We start from the raw sequence: 23240 nt of genomic DNA on the forward strand, positions 1-23240 counted from the left end.
AGCGGCACATGCGCATATTATACCCTGAATCAGAATGAGGGCCTGTAATGCCTATTACACATTATGCCACAACTGTAATGCCTATTACATATTATGCCCCCATAAGTGCCACCTATCTACATGATCATTGATAGGAGTTACATGCACAGTGCAAAGAGTTGCGTGGTTGCTGCCTGGTATTACATACTCATTGCCAGGGGTTACATGTGCATTGCCAGGGTTTATATTGTAAAGTTCAAATATTTTTTATCCAAAGATAAGGTGCAAGAATTCCAATGTTTCGTGGTATATAGTGCACAGTATTGTGTGTGTGTGTGTGTTATAAAATGTGTTTTTGCACCTTGACAAAGGGGTTTTATAGACCCGGAAAAGTTGGGATTCTTGCACAATTGGATAAAAAACATTTGAACTGTACAAGTCTCTGAGTGCCACTACTTACGGTATATGCACATGATCCACATCCATCTACAATCCTGAGGGGTGTGTTATAAGGGTCCGACAGTCGGGATCCCAACCAGTGGCGTAGCTTGTGTAAGGCAGCCCCCGCCACTGCTTGGGGGAGCGGGGGCTGCGTGGGCGCCTGCTCCCCGCACGGAGAGGCCAGACAGAGAAGCCGAGCAGTCCTCAGTCCGGAGGGGGCCTGCTCATGATAATTATACACAGCCGGCCACCGCGCTGTGAGAGGAAGTCCGTGCACTGCAGCTTGAGGAGCAGTAGAGCCGTCACTCAGTCAGGGCTTCCTGATGCTGGCCCCGCCCACCACACTGATGGGCTCCGTGCAGCAGGCCTCAGCCCTGCTCTCCCTGCTCCTGCTCAGCCCTGCTCCCTGCTCAGCCCTGCTCTCCGGCTGCCCTGATGCTGGCCCCACCTACCATACTGCTGGGCTCCCTGCACAGTGCTCCTGTAACCTGCTGCTGCTGCTGCCCTGATGCTGGTCCCAAACACTCACCACACTGCTAGCTCCCTGCACCTCCAAGGATTGGGCAGCCAGGTGAGTGTTGTATAGTGGGGGAGTAAGGGGGCCGTGTTTTATCTACTGTAATGTGGTACTCTTATTACTGTGGTGCTGTGTGTGAACTGGGGGAGTGGGGTCTGTAATATGATGGGAATCTGTACTTTAGTGTGTGTGGGGGCTGTTTATCATGTGGAATGGGCTGTGTATAATGTAATATGGGAGGGGGGGCTGTGTATAATGTAATATGGGAGGGGGGGCTGTGTATAATGTAATATGGGAGGGGGGGCTGTGTATAATGTAATATAGGGGGGGCTGTGTATAATGTAATATAGGGTGGGCTGTGTATAATGCAATATGGGGGGCTGTGTATAATGTAATATAGGGTGGCCTGTGTATAATGTAATATGGTGGGGGCTGTGTATAATGTAATATGGGGTGGGCTGTGTATAATGTAATATGGGGTGGGCTGTGTATAATGTAATATGGGGTGGGCTGTGTATAATGTAATATGGGGTGGGCTGTGTATAATGTAATATGGGGTGGGCTGTGTATAATGTAATATGGGGTGGGCTGTGTATAATGTAATATGGGGTGGGCTGTGTATAATGCAATATGGGGGGGGGGCTGTGTATAATGTAATATGGGGGGGGCTGTGTATAATGTAATATGAGGTGGGCTGTGTATAATGTAATATGGGGTGGGCTGTGTATAATGTAATACGGGGTGGCCTGTGTATAATGTAATACGGGGTGGCCTGTGTATAATGTAATATAGGGTGGCCTGTGTATAATGTAATATGGGGTGGCCTGTGTATAATGTAATATGGGGTGGCCTGTGTATAATGTAATATGGGGTGGCCTGTGTATAATGTAATATGGGGTGGCCTGTGTATAATGTAATATGGGGTGGGCTGTGTATAATGTAATATGGGGGGCTGTGTATAATGTGATATGGGGGGACGGTGTATAATGTGATATGGGGAGGGCTGTGTATAATGTAATATGGGGGGACGGTGTATAATGTAATATGGGGAGGGCTGTGTATAATGTAATATAGGGGGGCTGTGGGGCGGGAAGCTTCCGGCCCGGCCCCACAGGAAGCTTCCGGCCCGGCCAGTCTTTTTCAAGGGACATGGGTAGCCACAGAGAGGTAATGTGTATGGGGCATTATGGGGGGGCGCCTAAAAATATTTTGGCTTGGGGGAGCATAATTTATAGTTACGCCACTGATCCCAACAGTCATTATCCCGACGTCGGGATCCTGACTGGCTGGACCCAGACAGCATGGCGAGTGCAACGAAGCCCCTTGCGGGCTTGCTGCACTCGCCATGCTGCGGGCATGGTGGCTCGCTACGTGAGCCACCTATTCTATTCTCCCTCTATGGGGGTCGTGGACCCCCACAAGAGAAAATAGCCGACGCCCGTCGGGAACCCGGCTGTCTGTTTTTTGACAGTCGGGATCCCAACGTCGGGTGAATGTCTGTCGGGATCCCAACGTCGGGTGAATGTCTGTCGGGATCCCAACTGTCGGGACCCTCTACGGCACCCATCCTGAGCACTAGATCCTCCCCAAAAACTAGCCCACACCTTGACAAAAGGGCAGTTTGGAGCCCCGAAACGTTGGTGACAATAAAACCATCTTTTGACACTTTTTGCAAACCCTGTCGAGTGCCGCTGCTTGCTAGCTACAGTGACTATATATACAGTTGGGCAAAAAAGTATTTAGTCAGCCACCAATTGTGCAAGTTCTCCCACTTAAAAAGATGAGAGAGGCCTGTAATTTTCATCATAGGTATACCTCAACTATGAGAGACAAAATGAGGAAAAAAAATCCAGAAAATGACATTGTCTGATTTTTAAAGAATTTATTTGCAAATTATAAATTAAGGAAAATAAGTATTTGGTCAATAACAAAAGTTCATCTCAGTACTTTGTTATATACCCTTTGTTGGCAATGACAGAGGTCAAACGTTTTCTGTAAGTCTTCACAAGGTTTTCACAAACTGTTGCTGGTATTTTGGCCCATTCCTCCATGCAGATCTCCTCTAGAGCAGTGATGTTTTGGGGCTGTCGCTGGGCAACACGGACTTTCAACTCCCTCCAAAGATTTTCTATGGGGTTGAGATCTGGAGACTGGCTCGGCCACTCCAGGACCTTGAAATGCTTCTTACGAAGCCACTCCTTTGTTACCCGGGCAGAGACAATGCTGTATGTATATGAGATATATATATATGATATATATATATATGATATATATATATATATATATATATATATATTATATATACATATATATATATATATATATATATATACATATACACATATATACACACACATATATATATATGTGTACACACACATAGCTCTGGTTCCAAAAAAAAACACACACACTTACACCTCACTGTAGAAATCCAGGGTATGAGAGGTTAAACTTTTGGTGTTGTGATGGTCTAGCAGCAGCTCCCCGTGCATCAGCATGTAGAAGGGGGAGGGCTTAATAACCGGAGTGCAGGAGGAGAAGAGACGACTGTCTTGCCTTCACATATAGGAAGGAACAGAATGTACATACTGTAGCTGAGGGGTTGCAACTGCCAGCCTGCGCGGTCACTGACACTGACTGAATGGAGACCCTCATCTGCACACAGTCACACACTGCACACAATCCAGAAACACCTTGCGACTGTGCTGCTGGGAGGGAGGGACAGGAGATCAGCTGCTGGACTGAGGGCAGGGCCGGAGCAAGCCCTCCGCCCGCCCCAGGCAAAGCTCCCCCGCCCGCCCTCAGGCAAAGCCCCCCCTCACTGCCCGCCGCCCGCGATGCGGCACGGGGGTGGGGGGGTTGCTATAATACTGTGATGCGGCACGGGGGGAGGGTGCGATAACACTGTGATGCGGCACGGGGGGGGAGGTGCAGGCGATACTGCCGCGCTGAAATCCCCCAAGCAGGGAGCGGGCAGCATTGATTAACGGGTGGGATGGGGGTCGGGGAGGGGAGAGGGAGGATGACAGTCTTACCTGTTCCCCGCTCCCTGCTTTCTGGTACCTCTCTATGGTACCTTGGCGGCTCAGTACCGCCCTCCAGTGGCCCGCGCCCTAGGCAAATGCCTAGTCCTGCCTAGTGGTGGGGCCGGCCCTGACTGAGGGGTTTCACTGTCGGCGTCGCTGCTGCCTATCAGGCAGTGTGGACAGTATGTAATACAGGCGCAATAGCTGGCAGCACACACACAGTAGCAAGCAGGGTGCATAGGGAAGGCGCCTCTACTGCCCGGCGCCTCCCTGCACCGCATCCTTTGCTGAGCGGTTAGCGCCGGCCCTGTGTCCAAGGGCACAAAGGCCGTCACCAAGTACACCAGCGCCAAGTGATATCGCCCTTCTCCGCCACATACTTTTTGTACTTAGTTTTCATCAAATTGCATCAAATTGCATGCACAACGGATGAACATGCAATGCAATGCAATGTGATCTGTGCTAGTACAGCACGCCCACAAAGCAGCGTGTATGGGCAGCTTAAGTACAAAAAGTATGTGCTTGCACATACTTTTTGTACTTAGGTTTCATCAAATTGCATTGCATTGCATGCACAACGGATGCACATGCAATGTGATCTGTGCTAGTACAGCACGGAAAGCACGCCCTCACAGCAGCGTGTATGGGCTGCTTAAGACCAAGAGTACATGAATAGAACTGAGAATGATACAAAGTACAGAGAAGTGTTAAATGAGATACATATTAACAGGGAATCATGCCTATCTCTCTCTAGATAACAAAACAGAGCGAATCACCCAATTAAGAGGAAACTAAACAAAAATAAAGTATATCCTCATTAAGGGAACATAAATTTGAAAAACAACAAGGTGTACATGACACGTTAATATAAACGTACAATTAAAGGCACTAACAAATCAGGACTTAACGATCATTTTGTTTTTTAAAGCACCATTTCTTACTTCAACGCAATTCTTTACTTTCTTTTTTTATGGAGAGGAGAAATCATATATATCTCCCCTCCTTTTAACAAGAGCATACATAAAGGTTCATTTTTAATAACACCACCTTCTCTCAAACTAATTGAACGGTCCGTACATAACAATCCCAAGAGTGCACCCTAAATATCTCAAGCTTTTTCTCTTTTTTTTTTGCTACACGTGTGTGTAATAGCAGTAGCGCTCAGGACTGCATTGTTCTCAGTAGATGTGTTCATAGAAAACACGGAGCCGAATTATTTAAGCTCAAGATTGATATGTATAAAAAGGATAAAGCGATGCCGGCGCAATTCTTAGAGGGGGACTTTAGAATAACTGAACCCAGGAGCCAGGTATACTTTAAGCTGTTATATATTGGCTAAGAAAAACAGGGACGGGTCAAGAGGGGACTGTGTTTTCATGCTTGAATTTGAATGGCAGTGGTTTCTTATTCCCCGCCGATACATGCTTGGCTCTCGTTGGTCTCTTTTGAATAAATGTCCTCCCATTAAAAGGCGTGTGTATGTGTGTCTCCCATCAGGTCCGCTCTTCCTCTAAATAAAGGGCTGCTGAAAGAGGTGCAGCTCATTCTTGTTGCGGGTTGCTCAGATTTTGCAAGATGTCTGGTAGAGGCAAAGGTGGTAAGGGACTCGGGAAGGGAGGTGCTAAACGGCACAGGAAGGTTCTTCGGGATAACATCCAGGGCATCACCAAGCCTGCTATCCGTCGTCTAGCCCGTAGAGGAGGCGTGAAGCGCATTTCTGGCCTCATCTATGAGGAGACCCGCGGTGTGCTGAAGGTATTTCTGGAGAATGTGATCCGTGACGCCGTCACCTACACCGAGCACGCCAAGAGAAAGACCGTGACCGCTATGGATGTGGTCTATGCGCTCAAGCGCCAGGGCCGCACTCTGTACGGATTCGGAGGCTAAACACTGAGGCGCATCTAGCACAACCGCTTACCCACACAAAGGCCCTTTTCAGGGCCGCCCATATCTTCTACGAGAGCGCTGTTACAATGTTTCTGTGTTTACTGTAATGTGACTATTTGGCCGGTAACCGTATTATCTATTCGTCCCCTTATATAACTAGACACAATGCTAGCGGATATTGACTTGGTCCATCATCTTCTAAACCATTCACTAATCTGTACCATTTTACCGCAGAGTTATGGAACAAGGACTCCTGCTGTGAGCTTACGTAGCTCTATACTGGTGAATCACACATCTGTCCCCCACCAGCTCTGTCACAGATTTAGCTGGCGTTTACAAGAGACGTGTGGCAGAGCCGGCTGGGATGTTTAGTGCCCCCCAGGAATAGGGCAAAATTTTATTACATCGCCGGGATTTTTGAATCCCAGCGGTTCCACATTCGTTGAAAGGGGCATACTCCCCTCTATGCATCAGCGTGCAGCCAAAGCAAATGATCTCCACACAAATTAGATACTTAATAAAAAAAAAAAAAGCCTGCACTCCTTCCTAAGGGAAGTATTTCGGTAGCAAATGAAACTTTTTAAGCCACCTCGCAGGCTGCACATGGGTAGGAATAGCGTGCTGATCCCAATCCCCGGGTCCGTGTACACAGAAAACAATACGTGTGGGCGGCTGCAGGTAGGAACCAGCACATTTCCGATCTGTTTTGCTACTGCACAGTTGACACAAAACTGCGCATTAATCCCGCTCCCTAGATATATCCCAAGACTTGTGCAGTGACCGACTAGTGTGAGTGGCAAGTTAGACAGTTCTGCCATAGCTGCTGATTACTTCCGAAAGGGAACATACACATCAACACACTACACCGCGCGCTTACAGCTCTGCTGAGAGAGAATGTGGGTGGCTCTGAAAAGAGCCTTTGGGGGAGATAGCAAGGCAGTGGGGCGGCAGCGGCGTCTCGTCCATCACTTCTTTGCCGCAGCTTTCTTGGGCTTCGCCGCCTTCTTGGCCGGGCTTTTTGCCACTTTGGGCTTCGCTGCCTTCTTGGCCGGACTCTTGACCGCTTTGGGCTTCGCCGCCTTCTTGGCCGGACTCTTAGCCGCCTTCTTCGGCTTGACGGCTTTAGGCTTCTTTGGGCTTTTGGCAACAGCCGCTTTTGTGGGTTTCTTCACCTTCTTTGGGCTCTTGGCTGCGCTCGGAGCTTTCTTGGGCTTCTTCGGGGATTTGGCCACTTTCTTTGCCGCAGGTTTCTTGGGCTTCAGCGATTTCTGGGCGACCTTCTTGCTCTCCGCCTGCTTCTTATTGAGCTTGAAGGAGCCGGAAGCGCCGGTGCCTTTCACCTGGGTGAGAGTTCCTTTGGTCACTAGACCTTTCACACCCAGCTTGATGCGGGTGTTGTTCCTCTCTACATCGTAACCTCCGGCAGCCAGAGCTTTCTTCAGTGCGGCAAGAGAAACCCCGCTACGCTCTTTGGAGGCCGTCACGGTTTTCACGATCAGCTCGGAGACGCTGGGTCCTGAAGACTTGGCGGTTTTCTTGGCTCCTCCCGCAGCTTTCTTTGGCTGCCTTTTCTTCTTGGCTGCGCCCTCTGATGGCGGGGCAGGGGCAGCGGCGACGGGTGCAGTTTCTGCCATCTTACCGTAATACACTAACAAAGTACTGACTATTACGCTAAACACATTACCAATGTTTCTTATATACCACGCCGGCTGTGATGTGATTGGCTGCTGAGAGGGGTGCGTTCTGTGCTCCCATTGGCGGAATGAGCAGCGGTGTAAATGCTTCCCTATCTGAGAGTTAGGAAGGATCTGCCCTCACCTTGTGTTTCCCTAGCGCAGAAAAAGACTATTTTACAGGGCAGCAGAGGACCAGTGACCCGGATCTCTGCGCCACAGCCGTACTCCCAAATCTCCCCTTGCCCTGTATGACCATTGCAGGCTTAGGTGCGGCGAAGGGAGGCAGGAATAGCCACTGGTAGCTCACCCGCACCGGATTAGATCTGCCAGCCATGTAACACATCTCTTCTTTTCTGCCAGGCTACAAGGTCCCATCGGGGCACCTTTCTCTCTTACTGGCACCAGAGATAATGTCGGTAATCTAGGGCATATTCTGGGCAGAAGAGGGTGTATGATAAAACACATGAAAGTGATTTGCGGGCTCCTGCATAACCGGGAGAATAGCACAGGCAGGTTGCCTTACCAAGGGATTGGCATTCTTGTCAAGGAGGACTATTTGGCAGAGACACCTACAACATACCTCCCAACATGACCCTTTCCAGGAGGGACACCGTGCTCTGTTGCTGGACTTTCCTCTTAATGTATGATTGCCATCACCTGCTTTAAACAGGTGAATTAATAAGCAAGGTGTTTCAAACACATGGGAATGCAATCATTAAGAGGGAAGTTCAGTAGAGCATTGTGTCCCTCCTGGAGAGGGTCATGTTGGGAGCTAAGCTACATGGTAATCATCCCCGGCATACTCCTTATTGTGGAGAATGCTGGTGCCAATATTGTTCGTCCTTTCTATGATCCATGCGGCCAGGCATTTCTGAATACTGTATGTAAGCACATAGATGTACCAGCAAGAGGGCTATGGTGACCCTGTCCCATTTGAGACTGCTGTGCATCAAACCTCTAGCAAAAGGAGTAAAAAGTGTAAGGTGGAGACCACCATGGTGGAAGGACCATTAGAAAGATGTAAGGAACCGTAGGAGAGAATGGTAAAGTAGCAGGAAGGCAATGGGAATACTAGTGTTATGAATAAAAAGTCAGAGCATAGAAATAGGGGGAATAATAGGGGAAGTCAGGGGCAAGAAAGGGACAGACAGGTATGGGTCCGGAACAGAAGAAGTGCTAGGAATAAATGTAGACAGGATCAGGGTCAGAGTAACAAGGGGACGGTTAGGAGGGTTAAAATGATGGTAGTCGCAACCCTTTCAAACCCTCCCCTTCACCCTCCTACTATCCTACCCCTCTCTCCTCTACTACCCCCTCTTGACCTCATCTCCCACAACATCTCTCCTCCTCTTCCACCCTCCCTGTCTCTCCCTGGCACCCTCTCTCAATCTGTAGCTTTCCCATGGCCACTTTGTCTATCCCCCTTTCTCTCCCTGAAATTCTCAGTCTCTCCTCATCCCCACTTTCCTGGGGCTATTCGAATCAGCACGCTGCTGCTAAGCCCCACTTGTGGATTTCAGGCCCGACAACACTATCTTGGCACTTCTGTTTTGTGCCCTAACATGGCACAATCAACAATGTGGCAGGGCACTTTACTGCAAGTACTGGTGTTTTAAGACTAAACATCCGCATTCCATGACATAACAACAGCATTGACTTGAATAGCCCTGGGAGCTCCCTCCTGTTGCTTTTCTAAGCATGCTTAATGAAATCGACCCATGTGTCTGTCATTCCCCCCCTCTCTCTCTCTCTCTCTCTCTTCTGCCCCCTTAGGGACATTGTAGTGACAATGGTGAGGATAGGAGCCATTTCAAGTTATGCCCCTGTCTATGTGTAACTCAACTGCTCCCAGGTCCTTTCTTTTTGCTCTCCTCAGAGGGAGCGCTGCTGCTGCTGCTGCTTCCTGGCTGCTGCTTCCTGGCTGCTCACCACCCCCCCTCCAGTGGCCGGCACCCTAGGCAAATGCCTAATCCTGCCTAGTGGTGGCGCAGGCCCTGCTGCCCACAGCCCACACAATTTTAGAAACCTTCATTAATGGTTTTCCTCCATCGATGGCACATCAAAACCAATGTGCCAGGACAGGGAGCATGGCTCCTACCCCCCGACATCTGCGAAGCCCCATCCCATGTTTTGATTTGCCCACAGGCCAATCGGCAAAAAAAAAAAAATGACCATGAATAGGTAAAAAAAAAAATTAATGGTCCTCCCTTGCATAGTTTACTTTAACACAGGGGTAGCCAACTCCAGTCCTCGAGAGCTACCAACAGTTCACATTTTCCATGTCGCCTTGCAGGTACACAGTTGCACTCATTACTGACTAAAAGATCCAAAGCTGGAGCTAAATACTTATTTTGTGATTCTGTGAAGAGACATGGAAAACGTTAACTGTTGGTAGCTCTTGAGAACTGTATTTGGCTACCCCTGCTTTAACACTATCAATGGCCAGTTGCACTATTGCCATCTATGGCAACGTCACTGATGGCCATCCCTACGCTGTGGTGGCTACCTGCTCGCTGGTCTCCGAAAACGCTCGCAGCCTAGCGAGCAGGTCTTAATCAGTCCCTATATTTGGTCATCCCAGTCTGGCTGGCCCTCCTCGTTTGAATGCAAGCTCTCTCAAGCAGAGGCCTCTTCCCTTATGTGCCATTCCTTCTCTTACAGGGTACAGGGTCACACCTCCCAACATGACCTACCTCTACAGGAGGGACGCAATGCTCTGTTTCTGGACTTCCCTCTTAATGCATACTTGCCTACCTGACCCTCTCCATGAGGGAGAAAATGCTCTGTTCCTCGATTTCCCTGGTAATGTATGATTGCCATCACCTGTGGTGAAACGCCTTTCCTATCAATTACCTAGCTCACCAAAGGTGATGGCAATCAAACATTACCAGGAAAGTCCAGGAGCAGAGCATTTTCTCCCTCATGGAGAAGGTCCGGTAGGCAAGTATGCATTAAGAGGGAAGTCCAGAAACAGAGCATTGCATCCCTCCTGTAGAGGTAGGTCATGTTGGGAGGTGTGACACTGTACTTGCCCTCTAGTGCAGGGGTAGCCAACTCCAGTCCTCGAGAGCTACCAACAGTTAATGTTTTCCAAGTCTCCTCACAGAATCACAAGTGAAGTAATTAGCTCCACCTGTGTATCTTTTAAAATGTCTTAGTCAGTAATGAGTGCACCTTTATACCTACGAGGTGCATACCTCCCAACATGACCCTCTCCAGGAGGGACACATCGCTCTGTTCCTGGACTTCCCTGTTAATGTATGATTGCCATTACCTGCTTTCAACAGGTTAATTGATAAGAAAGGTGTGTCACCACAGGTGATGGCAATCATAAATTGAGAAGGAAGTCCAGTAACAGAAGAATGTGTCCCTCCTGGAGAGGGTCATGTTGGGAGGTATGGAGGTGAGCTGGAAAACTTGAACTGTTGGTAGTAGGGATGGCCATTGTTGCCATTGCCATTGATGGCTATTCTGCAACTGGCCACCGATAGTTCATAACTGTGCAATGGATGACCATCAATATTTTTACATATCGATGGGCATCCATTGTGCTTGATTGATTGGCCTGTGGACCAATCAAAACACGAGGAGCGGGCATTGGGGGGGACCATCTGGTTCTCCCCCATCGATGGCAAAAGTATTCGACATCGGCCATGAACCATCAATGATTTCTAATCATCGATGGTCAATGGCCAACCCTAGTTGGTAGCTCTTGAGGACTGGAGTTTTCTACCCCTGCTTTAGTGTATTCAACTGGTAGTCACTGTTCCCTGTGTTGCTTATTTATGTACTTTTTAAGTGGGTGCTGTAGATCCCCTGTTGCACAATATAATAAAGTAATAATACTAATAATAATAATAATAATAATAATAATGCACCCTTTGTAGCTCAGGTATAGCCATTATTTTCTCTTCATGTGGTTTCCCAGATTCATGAGGCCTTAGGTTGTAGCCAGATGGAAGTTGATACTTTTGCACAGAATGTATCCAGCAGTGTTTCAGTGGAATTGTTACAATTGAATGATAAACGGATACAATAAATAGTGTTTCCAACACACTCGGGAATTCTGACTATACTGATGATTTAGCTACAATACAGTGAATAGCTTTAGCATTAACAATAATGTTTTAATAATCGATTGATCGTTTTCTTGTTTTGATCTAAGCGTTTGTGCTACGACCATCATCTTTCTGGAATATGGGAGTATAGCTTGAAGAGTTTATATTCTTGACGCACAATCTATTTATTCAGGACAAAACGTAAAAATGTATTTTCTTTAACCCAGGCGCTGGAGGGCCGTTGACGACTTTTTCTATAAATAATAGGAGGGAACAGACGCTCTTGGCGGGCTTTTTGAATATTACAACGGATTCCCCTGAGCCAATCAGGATGAAGGGCGTGTTGGACTCGTCAAATCACATTGAAGCACTGTGCATAAATAGAGTTGTTACTGGCTGTCGGAATCCGTATATTTCAGACGACGTCTTTCTTTTTACTTGGCAGCACTGCAAAGCGAGAACCAACCGGCAGCACTATGGCCAGGACAAAGCAGACCGCCCGTAAATCTACTGGGGGGAAAGCTCCCCGCAAACAGTTGGCAACCAAAGCCGCCAGGAAAAGCGCCCCTGCCACCGGCGGCGTGAAGAAGCCTCACCGCTACCGTCCGGGGACTGTTGCCCTCCGAGAGATCCGTCGCTACCAGAAATCCACCGAGCTGCTGATCCGCAAGTTGCCCTTCCAGCGCCTGGTGCGGGAAATCGCCCAGGACTTCAAGACCGACCTGCGCTTCTAGAGCTCTGCCGTCATGGCTCTGCAAGAGGCCAGCGAGGCTTACCTGGTGGGGCTCTTCGAGGACACCAATCTGTGCGCCATCCACGCCAAGAGGGTGACCATAATGCCCAAAGACATCCAGCTGGCCCGTAGAATCCGAGGGGAGAGGGCTTAAATACTCGGCACTTCTTTCCACGCAATGACACAAAAGGCTCTTTTCAGAGCCACTACATGTTTCTAAACTAGCTGTGACTAAAACGACAGATGAATGTCGGAGTAACAGGATGCTGCTGAATGCTCACTACATAGTTCCAGGTCTCGATCAGCAACGGAACCTAGTTAGTGTTTCTCATACATTGCTCTGTCATCTATAAAGCATGCGAACTGCAGTGAATCTATACAAATACACTTACTTTCATGGTGCCTTGTGATCAGTACTTGCACACACACAGCCGAGCTTCGGTAAAACGTAGCGGCTTAGTAGTCAGAATTAGCTGCGCTATGCACCTCTCGATCATTGCCCTAGTTCTGAGCGAAGCCGTCATGTAGGTGTCGGCATTCCATTTATAAAACCAAAGTAGCCTCCCTTGCATCATACAGATGCAGACTTCGCCGATGCTTTTATGTGCGGGATTGTATGGAAAGTGGGGTGTAGAATGCCTGGTAGGCGCCTGTTCCCTAGTAATTAGAACATGGCTAAACTGCCATATAACGTTACATGCTATATATATAGATTGTAAGCTTGCAGCAGGGCCCTCCTGCCTCCCATGTAGGTCTGTTTTACCCAGTTTGTGCTTTCAGTGTTAACATTTATAAAGCGCAACGGAATCTGCAGCTCTACATGTAAATAAATACAAGCAATGGTAGTAGCCGCAGCTCTCTTGGGAAGACGTGGGTGGCTCTGAAAAGAGCCTTTGTTGAGTTGTAGGGACATCGGTTCTCTGATGGAAGTGGGCAGCCTGACAATTACTTGCTCTTGGCCGGCTTGTGGCTCTCGGTCTTCTTGGGCAGCAGCACGGCCTGGATGTTGGGAAGAACACCTCCCTGGGCGATGGTCACCCCACCCAGCAACTTGTTGAGCTCTTCATCGTTGCGCACAGCCAGCTGCAAGTGACGGGGGATGATGCGGGTCTTCTTGTTATCACGGGCAGCGTTCCCGGCGAGCTCCAGAATCTCAGCCGTCAGATATTCCAGCACAGCGGCCAGATAGACCGGGGCACCAGCTCCCACACGTTCTGCATAGTTTCCTTTCCTCAACAGGCGGTGAACTCGACCGACTGGGAACTGAAGACCAGCCCGGGATGAGCGAGTCTTAGCTTTGGCCCGGGTCTTGCCGCCTTGTTTCCCTCTTCCAGACATGCTAGTAGCGCAACCGTAGATTTAACTCTAGATATCGAATAAAACTCCTCAGAGATGATGATCATCCCGTTCCACCGCCCTCCTCTTATATATACACTCAGAAGGAATCCCGCTGCTTGCTCTGTGATTGGTCTGCGTACACCGCAACCAATGCGGCTCAAGTTCATGCACAGACCAATCAGCAAATGAAGGGTGGGGTTGCGACGCTGCTCATCGTCACACAACCCTGATACCCAATAGTGTTGCCGGCAGTGGTGAAGCGCCATTTGCATAAGCTCCCTATAAATGGAGCAGATGTGGGCGCTGTTCGAAACAGATTGTCTGCTTTGTGTGTGTAGTAGAAACGTTGATCCTCCAGAATGCCTGATCCCGCCAAGTCTGCGCCGGCCCCCAAGAAAGGCTCCAAGAAGGCCGTGACTAAAACTCAGAAAAAAGATGGCAAGAAGCGCAGGAAGACAAGGAAGGAGAGTTACGCCATTTACGTGTACAAGGTGCTGAAGCAGGTGCACCCCGACACCGGCATCTCCTCTAAGGCGATGGGCATCATGAATTCCTTCGTCAACGATATCTTTGAGCGCATTGCTGGGGAAGCTTCCCGCCTGGCTCACTACAACAAGCGCTCCACCATCACCTCCAGGGAGATCCAGACCGCAGTACGCCTACTGCTTCCCGGAGAGCTGGCCAAGCACGCCGTGTCCGAGGGCACAAAGGCCGTCACCAAGTACACCAGCGCCAAGTAATCTCCCCTTCTCCGCCCCCCACACAGACCCAAAGGCTCTTTTAAGAGCCACCCAACTCCTCTTTAATCGGGCTGGAACTGATAGCTTCTTCTTCTTGTTTGATCCGTGTCCCAGACTGATTTGCCTTTAATACTCTGTAGCAACACCTAAAAACAAACGGTCTAAAACAAGACCGTCGTCCCAATATCGTAGAGGTTAGAAAATGTACAGCGGGGTGATAATTACTGCCTGGGGAAGCGAACCTTTAATTTGTGAGCTGCTACTACACACACACGTCAAATAAATCGGTACTTGTTTCCTAGCACGGCCACCACGATTTCTAAAATCGTGGTGGTCGTGTCGGAAAAAAATCGTGTCGGTCGCGTCGGGTGCATACCAAAACGCACACGACGCGACCGGCGCGATGTACCCGATTTCTCCATAGGCTTCAATGTTAAATATTTTAACATTGAAGCCATGGAGAAATCGGGGGCATCGCGTCGGGCGCGCATAGGCTTCAATGTTAAAATATTTTAACATTGAAGCCTATGGGGAAATCGTGGGCATCGCGTCGGTCGAGGGCTGCAATGGTTATTTAAGTAGCACTGATCTGAATCAATATTAGGCTGTGTATAATAGCGCGGGCATTGGTTAAGAGCGTCTGAGAAATAAAAAGAAAAAAATATATAAGGACTATATATATCTCCCAAAAAGCCTATGCAACACAATAAGGCTAAAAACTAAGTGTCACAAAACAGTTACAGTTGAGAACTGGCAGTGAGCCCAGGAAGAAAGATCTAAGACCAAGAGTACATGAATAGAACTGAGAATGATACAAAGTACAGAGAAGTGTTAAATGAGATACATATTAACAGGGAATCATGCCTATCTCTCTCTAGATAACAAAACAGAGCGAATCACCCAATTAAGAGGAAACTAAACAAAAATAAAGTATATCCTCATTAAGGGAACATAAATTTGAAAAACAACAAGGTGTACATGACACGTTAATATAAACGTACAATTAAAGGCACTAACAAATCAGGACTTAACGATCATTTTGTTTTTTAAAGCACCATTTCTTACTTCAACGCAATTCTTTACTTTCTTTTTTTATGGAGAGGAGAAATCATATATATCTCCCCTCCTTTTAACAAGAGCATACATAAAGGTTCATTTTTAATAACACCACCTTCTCTCAAACTAATTGAACGGTCCGTACATAACAATCCCAAGAGTGCACCCTAAATATCTCAAGCTTTTTCTCTTTTTTTTTTGCTACACGTGTGTGTAATAGCAGTAGCGCTCAGGACTGCATTGTTCTCAGTAGATGTGTTCATAGAAAACACGGAGCCGAATTATTTAAGCTCAAGATTGATATGTATAAAAAGGATAAAGCGATGCCGGCGCAATTCTTAGAGGGGGACTTTAGAATAACTGAACCCAGGAGCCAGGTATACTTTAAGCTGTTATATATTGGCTAAGAAAAACAGGGACGGGTCAAGAGGGGACTGTGTTTTCATGCTTGAATTTGAATGGCAGTGGTTTCTTATTCCCCGCCGATACATGCTTGGCTCTCGTTGGTCTCTTTTGAATAAATGTCCTCCCATTAAAAGGCGTGTGTATGTGTGTCTCCCATCAGGTCCGCTCTTCCTCTAAATAAAGGGCTGCTGAAAGAGGTGCAGCTCATTCTTGTTGCGGGTTGCTCAGATTTTGCAAGATGTCTGGTAGAGGCAAAGGTGGTAAGGGACTCGGGAAGGGAGGTGCTAAACGGCACAGGAAGGTTCTTCGGGATAACATCCAGGGCATCACCAAGCCTGCTATCCGTCGTCTAGCCCGTAGAGGAGGCGTGAAGCGCATTTCTGGCCTCATCTATGAGGAGACCCGCGGTGTGCTGAAGGTATTTCTGGAGAATGTGATCCGTGACGCCGTCACCTACACCGAGCACGCCAAGAGAAAGACCGTGACCGCTATGGATGTGGTCTATGCGCTCAAGCGCCAGGGCCGCACTCTGTACGGATTCGGAGGCTAAACACTGAGGCGCATCTAGCACAACCGCTCACCCACACAAAGGCCCTTTTCAGGGCCGCCCATATCTTCTACGAGAGCGCTGTTACAATGTTTCTGTGTTTACTGTAATGTGACTATTTGGCCGGTAACCGTATTATCTATTCGTCCCCTTATATAACTAGACACAATGCTAGCGGATATTGACTTGGTCCATCATCTTCTAAACCATTCACTAATCTGTACCATTTTACCGCAGAGTTATGGAACAAGGACTCCTGCTGTGAGCTTACGTAGCTCTATACTGGTGAATCACACATCTGTCCCCCACCAGCTCTGTCACAGATTTAGCTGGCGTTTACAAGAGACGTGTGGCAGAGCCGGCTGGGATGTTTAGTGCCCCCCAGGAATAGGGCAAAATTTTATTACATCGCCGGGATTTTTGAATCCCAGCGGTTCCACATTCGTTGAAAGGGGCATACTCCCCTCTATGCATCAGCGTGCAGCCAAAGCAAATGATCTCCACACAAATTAGATACTTAATAATAAAAAAAAAAAAAAAAAAAAGCCTGCACTCCTTCCTAAGGGAAGTATTTCGGTAGCAAATGAAACTTTTTAAGCCACCTCGCAGGCTGCACATGGGTAGGAATAGCGTGCTGATCCCAATCCCCGGGTCCGTGTACACAGAAAACAATACGTGTGGGCGGCTGCAGGTAGGAACCAGCACATTTCCGATCTGTTTTGCTACTGCACAGTTGACACAAAACTGCGCATTAATCCCGCTCCCTAGATATATCCCAAGACTTGTGCAGTGACCGACTAGTGTGAGTGGCAAGTTAGACAGTTCTGCCATAGCTGCTGATTACTTCCGAAAGGGAACATACACATCAACACACTACACCGCGCGCTTACAGCTCTGCTGAGAGAGAATGTGGGTGGCTCTGAAAAGAGCCTTTGGGGGAGATAGCAAGGCAGTGGGGCGGCAGCGGCGTCTCGTCCATCACTTCTTTGCCGCAGCTTTCTTGGGCTTCGCCGCCTTCTTGGCCGGGCTTTTTGCCACTTTGGGCTTCGCTGCCTTCTTGGCCGGACTCTTGACCGCTTTGGGCTTCGCCGCCTTCTTGGCCGGACTCTTAGCCGCCTTCTTCGGCTTGACGGCTTTAGGCTTCTTTGGGCTTTTGGCAACAGCCGCTTTTGTGGGTTTCTTCACCTTCTTTGGGCTCTTGGCTGCGCTCGGAGCTTTCTTGGGCTTCTTCGGGGATTTGGCCACTTTCTTTGCCGCAGGTTTCTTGGGCTTCAGCGATTTCTGGGCGACCTTCTTGCTCTCCGCCTGCTTCTTATTGAGCTTGAAGGAGCCGGAAGCGCCGGTGCCTTTCACCTGGGTGAGAGTTCCTTTGGTCACTAGACCTTTCACACCCAGCTTGATGCGGGTGTTGTTCCTCTCTACATCGTAACCTCCGGCAGCCAGAGCTTTCTTCAGTGCGGCAAGAGAAACCCCGCTACGCTCTTTGGAGGCCGTCACGGTTTTCACGATCAGCTCGGAGACGCTGGGTCCTGAAGACTTGGCGGTTTTCTTGGCTCCTCCCGCAGCTTTCTTTGGCTGCCTTTTCTTCTTGGCTGCGCCCTCTGATGGCGGGGCAGGGGCAGCGGCGACGGGTGCAGTTTCTGCCATCTTACCGTAATACACTAACAAAGTACTGACTATTACGCTAAACACATTACCAATGTTTCTTATATACCACGCCGGCTGTGATGTGATTGGCTGCTGAGAGGGGTGCGTTCTGTGCTCCCATTGGCGGAATGAGCAGCGGTGTAAATGCTTCCCTATCTGAGAGTTAGGAAGGATCTGCCCTCACCTTGTGTTTCCCTAGCGCAGAAAAAGACTATTTTACAGGGCAGCAGAGGACCAGTGACCCGGATCTCTGCGCCACAGCCGTACTCCCAAATCTCCCCTTGCCCTGTATGACCATTGCAGGCTTAGGTGCGGCGAAGGGAGGCAGGAATAGCCACTGGTAGCTCACCCGCACCGGATTAGATCTGCCAGCCATGTAACACATCTCTTCTTTTCTGCCAGGCTACAAGGTCCCATCGGGGCACCTTTCTCTCCTACTGGCACCAGAGATAATGTCGGTAATCTAGGGCATATTCTGGGCAGAAGAGGGTGTATGATAAAACACATGAAAGTGATTTGCGGGCTCCTGCATAACCGGGAGAATAGCACAGGCAGGTTGCCTTACCAAGGGATTGGCATTCTTGTCAAGGAGGACTATTTGGCAGAGACACCTACAACATACCTCCCAACATGACCCTTTCCAGGAGGGACACCGTGCTCTGTTGCTGGACTTTCCTCTTAATGTATGATTGCCATCACCTGCTTTAAACAGGTGAATTAATAAGCAAGGTGTTTCAAACACATGGGAATGCAATCATTAAGAGGGAAGTTCAGTAGAGCATTGTGTCCCTCCTGGAGAGGGTCATGTTGGGAGCTATGCTACATGGTAATCATCCCCGGCATACTCCTTATTGTGGAGAATGCTGGTGCCAATATTGTTCGTCCTTTCTATGATCCATGCGGCCAGGCATTTCTGAATACTGTATGTAAGCACATAGATGTACCAGCAAGAGGGCTATGGTGACCCTGTCCCATTTGAGACTGCTGTGCATCAAACCTCTAGCAAAAGGAGTAAAAAGTGTAAGGTGGAGACCACCATGGTGGAAGGACCATTAGAAAGATGTAAGGAACCGTAGGAGAGAATGGTAAAGTAGCAGGAAGGCAATGGGAATACTAGTGTTATGAATAAAAAGTCAGAGCATAGAAATAGGGGGAATAATAGGGGAAGTCAGGGGCAAGAAAGGGACAGACAGGTATGGGTCCGGAACAGAAGAAGTGCTAGGAATAAATGTAGACAGGATCAGGGTCAGAGTAACAAGGGGACGGTTAGGAGGGTTAAAATGATGGTAGTCGCAACCCTTTCAAACCCTCCCCTTCACCCTCCTACTATCCTACCCCTCTCTCCTCTACTACCCCCTCTTGACCTCATCTCCCACAACATCTCTCCTCCTCTTCCACCCTCCCTGTCTCTCCCTGGCACCCTCTCTCAATCTGTAGCTTTCCCATGGCCACTTTGTCTATCCCCCTTTCTCTCCCTGAAATTCTCAGTCTCTCCTCATCCCCACTTTCCTGGGGCTATTCGAATCAGCACGCTGCTGCTAAGCCCCACTTGTGGATTTCAGGCCCGACAACACTATCTTGGCACTTCTGTTTTGTGCCCTAACATGGCACAATCAACAATGTGGCAGGGCACTTTACTGCAAGTACTGGTGTTTTAAGACTAAACATCCGCATTCCATGACATAACAACAGCATTGACTTGAATAGCCCTGGGAGCTCCCTCCTGTTGCTTTTCTAAGCATGCTTAATGAAATCGACCCATGTGTCTGTCATTCCCCCCCTCTCTCTCTCTCTCTCTCTCTTCTGCCCCCTTAGGGACATTGTAGTGACAATGGTGAGGATAGGAGCCATTTCAAGTTATGCCCCTGTCTATGTGTAACTCAACTGCTCCCAGGTCCTTTCTTTTTGCTCTCCTCAGAGGGAGCGCTGCTGCTGCTGCTGCTTCCTGGCTGCTGCTTCCTGGCTGCTCACCACCCCCCCTCCAGTGGCCGGCACCCTAGGCAAATGCCTAATCCTGCCTAGTGGTGGCGCAGGCCCTGCTGCCCACAGCCCACACAATTTTAGAAACCTTCATTAATGGTTTTCCTCCATCGATGGCACATCAAAACCAATGTGCCAGGACAGGGAGCATGGCTCCTACCCCCCGACATCTGCGAAGCCCCATCCCATGTTTTGATTTGCCCACAGGCCAATCGGCAAAAAAAAAAAAATGACCATGAATAGGTAAAAAAAAAAATTAATGGTCCTCCCTTGCATAGTTTACTTTAACACAGGGGTAGCCAACTCCAGTCCTCGAGAGCTACCAACAGTTCACATTTTCCATGTCGCCTTGCAGGTACACAGTTGCACTCATTACTGACTAAAAGATCCAAAGCTGGAGCTAAATACTTATTTTGTGATTCTGTGAAGAGACATGGAAAACGTTAACTGTTGGTAGCTCTTGAGAACTGTATTTGGCTACCCCTGCTTTAACACTATCAATGGCCAGTTGCACTATTGCCATCTATGGCAACGTCACTGATGGCCATCCCTACGCTGTGGTGGCTACCTGCTCGCTGGTCTCCGAAAACGCTCGCAGCCTAGCGAGCAGGTCTTAATCAGTCCCTATATTTGGTCATCCCAGTCTGGCTGGCCCTCCTCGTTTGAATGCAAGCTCTCTCAAGCAGAGGCCTCTTCCCTTATGTGCCATTCCTTCTCTTACAGGGTACAGGGTCACACCTCCCAACATGACCTACCTCTACAGGAGGGACGCAATGCTCTGTTTCTGGACTTCCCTCTTAATGCATACTTGCCTACCTGACCCTCTCCATGAGGGAGAAAATGCTCTGTTCCTCGATTTCCCTGGTAATGTATGATTGCCATCACCTGTGGTGAAACGCCTTTCCTATCAATTACCTAGCTCACCAAAGGTGATGGCAATCAAACATTACCAGGAAAGTCCAGGAGCAGAGCATTTTCTCCCTCATGGAGAAGGTCCGGTAGGCAAGTATGCATTAAGAGGGAAGTCCAGAAACAGAGCATTGCATCCCTCCTGTAGAGGTAGGTCATGTTGGGAGGTGTGACACTGTACTTGCCCTCTAGTGCAGGGGTAGCCAACTCCAGTCCTCGAGAGCTACCAACAGTTAATGTTTTCCAAGTCTCCTCACAGAATCACAAGTGAAGTAATTAGCTCCACCTGTGTATCTTTTAAAATGTCTTAGTCAGTAATGAGTGCACCTTTATACCTACGAGGTGCATACCTCCCAACATGACCCTCTCCAGGAGGGACACATCGCTCTGTTCCTGGACTTCCCTGTTAATGTATGATTGCCATTACCTGCTTTCAACAGGTTAATTGATAAGAAAGGTGTGTCACCACAGGTGATGGCAATCATAAATTGAGAAGGAAGTCCAGTAACAGAAGAATGTGTCCCTCCTGGAGAGGGTCATGTTGGGAGGTATGGAGGTGAGCTGGAAAACTTGAACTGTTGGTAGTAGGCAGGGGCGGGCTGGGCCGGGGGGCAGAGTGCCATATGCCCCCCGGGCCGCTTACCCACCCACTGGCTGCGGGCCGTGCTGCGGCTGGATCAGCTTCTCCAGCCCTCCTGCACTGGCCGCGGCTTACAGAACACGGCCGCGGCTACAGGAAAATGGCCGACGGCCCCCTGCACTGAGGACATGTTCTCAGTGCAGGAGGCCGGCGGCCATTTTCCTGTAGCCGCGGCCGTGTTCTGGAAGCCGCGGCCAGCGCAGGAGGGCTGGAGAAGCTGATCCAGCCGCAGCACGGCCCGCAGCTAGCGAGTGGGTAAGCGCTCTCCCCCCCCCCTCCCTCACCCCAGCATATGTGTTTCTGTCACTGTGGGGGCATATCTGGCACTGTGTGGGGGCATATCTGGCACTGTGTGGGGGCATATCTGGCACTGTGTGGGGGCATATCTGGCACTGTGTGGGGGCATATGTGTATCTGGCACTGTGGGGGGCATATCTGGCACTGTGGGGGCATATATGTATTTGGCACTGTGGGGACATATGTGTATCTGGCACAGTGGGGCATATGTGTATTTGGCACTGTGGGGTCATATGTGTATCTGGCACTGTGGGGGCATATGTGTATTTGGCACTGTGGGGGCATATGTGTATCTGGCACTGTGGGGCATATGTGTATTTGGCACTGTGGGGGCATATCTGGCACTGTGGGGGCATATGTGTATCTGGCACTGTGGGGGCATATGTGTATCTGGCACTGTGGGGGCATATGTGTATCTGGCACTGTGGGGGCATATGTGTCTGGCACTGTGGGGGCATATGTGTATTTGGCACTGTGGGGGCATATGTGTCTCTGGCACTGTGGGGGCATATGTGTCTCTGGCACTGTGGGGGCATATCTGGCACTGTGGGGGCATATGTGTCTTTGGCACTGTGGGGGAATATGTGTCTCTGGCACTGAGGGGGCATATGTGTCTCTGGCACTGTGGGGGCATATGTGTCTCTGGCACTGTGGGGGCATATCTGGCACTGTGGGGGCATATGTGTCTTTGGCACTGTGGGGGAATATGTGTCTCTGGCACTGTGGGGGCATATGTGTCTCTGGCACTCTGGGGGCATATGTGTCTCTGGCACTCTGGGGGCATATCTGGCACTGTGGAGGAATATGCGTATTTGGCACTGTGGCAGAATATCTGGCACTGTGGCGGCATTTGTGTCTGGCACTGTGGGGGCATATGTGTATTTGGTACTGTGGCGGAATATCTTGCACTGTGGGGGCATATCTGGCACTGTGGACATCACATTGTGCGGTGTAATGGGCATCATGGTATGGGGCGTAATGGACATTACGGTGTGGGGAGCATTGGGTAATTGCCATCACAGTATGGGGTGTAATGGGCATCAAGGTGTGCAGCATAATGTGTAATTAGCATCACAGTGTGCGGTGTATTGAGTAATTAGCATCGCAGTGTTGGGCGTAATGTGTAACTGGCATCATGGTGTTCAGCATAATGTGTAATTGGCATTACGGCATGTGGCTTTATGTGTAATGGGTATTACAAGGTTCGCTAAAATGTGCAATCTGCAGGTACACAATACAATCATGGTACAGGCAACGCCCCTTATGATAGGCCACGCCCCTAATTTTTCGGCGCGCCTACGGCGCGCAAAAGCATTCCTTCCGACGGTGACTTGGCTGATTATGGGCCAGTGCTCTGGACTTGC

The 23240-nt window shown here is 49.1% G+C and overlaps 2 protein-coding genes and 2 pseudogenes across 2 annotated transcripts in view; 1 reads left to right on the top strand and 3 right to left on the bottom strand.

Moving 5' to 3' along the window:
* Nucleotides 1-23240, bottom strand: part of LOC146075549 (DNA polymerase beta-like) — a 71229-nt gene that overhangs the window by 676 nt on the left and 47313 nt on the right. The gene's annotated exons all lie outside the window — the stretch shown is intronic.
* On the bottom strand, nucleotides 6681-8862 carry LOC146072627 (histone H1C pseudogene; annotated as a pseudogene).
* Nucleotides 14002-14460, top strand: LOC146072628 (histone H2B 1.1). Its single transcript, XM_083179838.1, has one exon. The coding sequence runs from the start codon at nucleotides 14015-14017 to the stop codon at nucleotides 14393-14395; it is 381 nt and encodes a 126-aa protein (XP_083035964.1). The 5' UTR covers nucleotides 14002-14014; the 3' UTR covers nucleotides 14396-14460.
* On the bottom strand, nucleotides 17020-18797 carry LOC146072629 (histone H1C pseudogene; annotated as a pseudogene).

This window comes from Crinia signifera, chromosome 4, assembly GCF_055691185.1.
Source record: "Crinia signifera chromosome 4, ASM5569118v1, whole genome shotgun sequence".
In the NCBI taxonomy this organism is placed as follows: Eukaryota; Metazoa; Chordata; class Amphibia; order Anura; family Myobatrachidae; genus Crinia; species Crinia signifera.